Consider the following 4785-nt stretch of genomic DNA (forward strand, 5'->3'; position numbering starts at 1 on the left):
AATATCATTGTTCCTTATCTCCATATGCAGAAAAACTTTGAACCTAATAGAACAATGATCCTTGCACTTGCACCCAGATTTTCCTCAATTTCCACTCTCTCAATAAGTTTTGTAGTTGAAGTTAACAATAAGTCTAAAATAACATTGTTTCTATTTGGTTCTTTGACTAACTGGTGAAGAAAGCCACCCTGAACAGTTTCCAAAAACCTTTCTCCCTCATGGTTTGACTCTAGAATTTCCCAATCTATATGCCTGAAATTAAAATCACCCATAATTATGACTTCATTAACAGCTGAAATCTTAATCTCATTCTAAAGTGTGTCCCTAATTTCATCAATATCATTTGGTGGTCTGTAACAAATTCCCACTAAAAGCCTTTTCCCTTTATATCCACTAACAGAAACCCAAATGGATTCAATCTCTTTGCTATTATCTTTGATATCCTCAACTTCAACAGGATGTAACTCACATTTTACATATAAAGCCACTCCTCCCCCCTCTTTGATACTCTATCTCTATTAAATAGCCTGTAACCCTGTATTTAAAGGAAACTTCTGTCATTAAAATCATCTATGTTTAACCGTGTTTTAGTTATTCCCATTACATCAAAATTCTCCATTCCTACTAATACTATAAAGTAATCTATTTTATTTCTTATATTTCTGGCATTACAATAGTAACAATTAAGCCTATCCTTATAACTACTTCTATAGTCATTTCCTATGCTAAACTTTTCTCTGCCTGTTATTCTTTTTGCGTTTCATTTTTCCTGGCCCTCACCACTGTCTAGTCCTAGTTTAAAACTTCCTTTACGGCTGAGTTAATAGCCTTAGCAAACATACCAGCCCTTACCCTATTTAAATATAAACCATCCAATCCAAAAAGCTCACTTCTTCCACTGAACTGGTCTCACTAGTCCAACCAGCCAATCTGCTCATCCTTACATACTAACTCTAACTTAAGCCTAGCATTTAGCCCTAGTGACCTATTTATAACTTCATAACAGTTAATTCTGGGCAGTATCCCTGACAAAATTAAGTTATGGCCATTTTCTTTAAATGCCTTTATCAACCCCTTGTACTTAATAATTACCTCCTCTGACCTAGCTTTCCCTACATCCACAACAAAAACTGCATTTCTGCTAGCCCTGTTTATTATATCACTTGCTCTGTCAATTGTAACCTCCACCTGTGCCACTGGGTAGCATAATATGATTCTTTTCTCCCTATTTACCCCATAGACTATTCTAACCACATGCCTTATCAAGGAATCACCACTAACTATAACCTCTTTATCATCCACATCCTTCTCTGACCCTTTTGTTTTTCTTCCCTCTTATAGTTTCTAATCTGCAGAAGCCAATGGCTGAAATTTGTTGCTTAACAGAATAGGCTCATTATAACTAAATTCACTACTTTTAGCCCTAACAGTACTCTTTCTAACTTCCTGAAAGTCAATGTTGCTGATGTATCCCTTGCATGTAAAAGCTTAAGCTCTTCCTGAAATCCTGTTGTCATTTTCCACAACCTACACTTCTCTTTACCCATCGCTTCTACTTTAATTATGATTGCCTCCAACTTTTCCTTCAACCTACAAACTCTACATAAAAATTGCACATCTTCACTACTACATTCATTAAAAGTACATTCCAGTTCCGAGTTCTCAAATAAAACTCACTCAATGCACCCATTACACCTAACAAACTGTGAACGTTTAACTCCTACACTACTCTTAACCATTATATTTATACTTATAGCCTGAAAATAAATACTCAATACCAAATACCAGTAGCCTATTGTTAACAATGTTACTGTTAAGCCTAACGTTTAAGAACCAATTATATAATTTTTTTACCACTATTTTGTCTTCACACTATTCATCTAAAAAGTGGAAGTAACCCAAATAAATGCAGAAAATTAAGGGTTCCATGATGCTGTTGAATATTCATTGTGGTGCAGCAGGCAAGGTAATCTAAAACAAATTGTATTCCAGATCACATCAAGACCTTTGAATATGTTGTAACCTTAGGGAAATTTTTCACAGACAAAACAGATCACATTGTCTAGGTTAATGATAGCAGTGCTTTTACAGTTTGAGTAAAATTAGCTATGTTATGTACAATATGAGGTATATTTCAGGGTTCTAAGCAGAAAGATGTGAACAAGTAATTGAACAATATGTAGGAAGTTACACTGAAAATTGACCTGAAAGGATTTTTAGATACTTCATTGCAACTACCAAAAGCATGAGCCTCAGTCAAAGCTAAATATGTCACTCTAGCTGAAACAACATTAAAATCTTCAGCAGCCATCCCTACTTAAAAACACAGAAGCCTTCAGTACACATACTGTAAAAGTCCACATCAACTATAACAAAAGGCCTTGAAGTCAGTAATTTTAAAAATTCAACAAGAATATCAATCTCACAGAATATATATGCACTAAAATCTCTTTCTCACTGCCACATTGTCAACTATGGTCATCTGGGTACCTCAGTTGTTGTCAGGCTTTTCTAGAGCTAAATACACATAAAAATTTCACACAAAAACATACTGTAAATAATTAAATTATTTCTCAGACTTTTAACTTTCAGCTGATAAAGAGGAAAGAAACTTCCTCATACAAATTGAGAACTTAGTGGATAACAGCCACCCAAAAAAGTGAGCTTACTGACAATCATTAATGAACATAAGGACTATTGTAAATGATGATTTGACTACAGTAGCAGATATGAATAAAGAACATTAAACAATGATTTAGCAACCCACTTGCAAAAAATAAGGAAAAACTGTAACTTATCTTATTTCTAGAGATGTAGCATTAAAAACATGACATCCAGGAGCTAAATGTTATGTGTCCAAGAATTTACTATTGTGATATGAATCTATGAGGATTATCCACCCATTACTCAATGGGGAATGTGCCAAGTTGTTTAAATGTCACTCCAGAGTTAACAATGAACATGTTGAAAAATTTGGAGGCAGCATAAGAGTTTCATAAGGTTAGCTTGAGTACAATGTGCTAGACAGAGAAGTTATTTATAACATCAAGATGAGCCATTTATTTAAATACGAGTTAGTTCAGGATGTAAAATATGAACCATGCAGTATACTAAGATCACAAAATCAAGATTCTTTTTTTTTCATAACGTATTCAAAGTTGTCACATAAAATATTTATTTCCTTACAAGACTGTGATTATATTTTCTCAAACTAACCATTTTGGTAAAGGTGATTGACTATCAAAAGATAACAGACCAGGTGATAAGGAATAAGAAGTGCGATTCAAGTTAGATGCTAGTATGTCACCTTCCAAACATCTCTGTTTGTCATCAATAATGTGTTGCAAGTACAACTTCATGGACGAATTTTTCCTGTAAAAAAATAAATAAAAAGGAGGTTTTTCAGTAGATACATCTTTCTTTTTGTAATTTGTGTATTATTGTCATATACTTGCAAAAAACATTTACAGAACTATAAATAAAATCAAATATCTTGTTTTTAATTCTCACCCCAAAAGTGAAAATACAATCCATCCTTAAGTTTAAGAAAGATGCAAACAATTTTATTTTTGAAAAGAAGCTTCTATATATTAAAATAGATCAGTTAATTTCTTATAAAAATATATATTTGCATAGTTACATATGATAACAAGTCAATATTTACTGATTACTAGTAATATATTTTCTGATTCATGGATTCCCTCAGAGTAGTAGTTAGTCTTGCTGACCAAAAGTTCAGAAAATATTGGGTTACAATGTGTGGTGTTTTTGTTTTTTTTAACACTAACTGAGTTTATCACAAAGAAAGAATCAAAACACAAAATAAAACAAGAGTGAAGAAATCTTTAATAGTTTCTCAACCAATTCAGTGTGTTCACCCTTGTAAAGGTAAATCCAGAATGTAAAACTCAAAATACACAGCAAAGTTCATTTAAAAGCCAAATGCCTAAAACTATATGTTTAAGCAAAATCAGAAAACAATATATACAGTAATCCCTCGGTAACTCGGAACATATGGGGCTAAAGCCATGTCGAGTTATCAAAAATTCCGAGTTATTGAGGTAATTTTCTCCTACCCCCAAATCACAACTTTTTGTCCCAAATAAACTACTATACACTACTATTGTTTGAAAATAAATTAAATTAAATTAAAAAAAACATTAAAAATTAACACTTAACAGCATTGCAGGCCAAGAAAGATGATGATTCAAGCTTATGGTGCCATGTGGTAGGTGACAGAGGTGATTGTAGGAGGGCTTAACACACTTTGGTAAATACTGTTAAATACATTTTGAATGGTCATTTAAACAATAAATTATTCCCTTAAAAATTAAAGATTATTAGAATACATTAAATTATTAACTTAGAAATTAAAGATTAATATATTTACATTTATTTAATTTAAATACATTATTCACTATCTGAAGACATCAACTGTTGTAGGGGTTCTGAGGTAAGGAAGATGGCACTGCTGGAATTGGTGTCTGAGTATCCAGATGTTGCAGGCAGATCTATGGAGGCTTCACTACTGGTGGAAAGAAGATTTCGTCTGGGTTTTTTTTTTAAGAGGGGTTTAAAAAAGTCAGCTATTTTCCCCTGTTTGTAACTGCTGTGCTGATGCTTGATCACATCTGCCCTGATATCTCTCAAAGTTGCATGGTGATGTTCCAAATCAGGCAACTGCTCAACTGCCAAAGTTGCTTGTAGGAATCTGTAAGGACTGTTCTCGCATAGTTAGAAAGCCTGAATATTTTTCAAGGATGCTGAGTTATCAAGGGATTACTG

At 33.1% G+C, this 4785-nt stretch overlaps 1 protein-coding gene across 2 annotated transcripts in view; it reads right to left on the reverse strand.

Moving 5' to 3' along the window:
• Positions 1–4785, reverse strand: part of LOC106473147 (tektin-1-like) — a 55703-nt gene that overhangs the window by 27085 nt on the left and 23833 nt on the right. For both annotated transcript variants that reach the window (XM_013933828.2, XM_022401638.1), the window contains exon 5: positions 3217–3372. In XM_013933828.2, coding sequence (XP_013789282.1) covers positions 3217–3372 — 156 coding nt within the window. The remainder of the gene's footprint in view (positions 1–3216; positions 3373–4785) is intronic.

The sequence above is a fragment of the Limulus polyphemus genome, unplaced genomic scaffold (assembly GCF_000517525.1).
Source record: "Limulus polyphemus unplaced genomic scaffold, Limulus_polyphemus-2.1.2 Scaffold5928, whole genome shotgun sequence".
NCBI classification, from domain to species: Eukaryota; Metazoa; Arthropoda; class Merostomata; order Xiphosura; family Limulidae; genus Limulus; species Limulus polyphemus.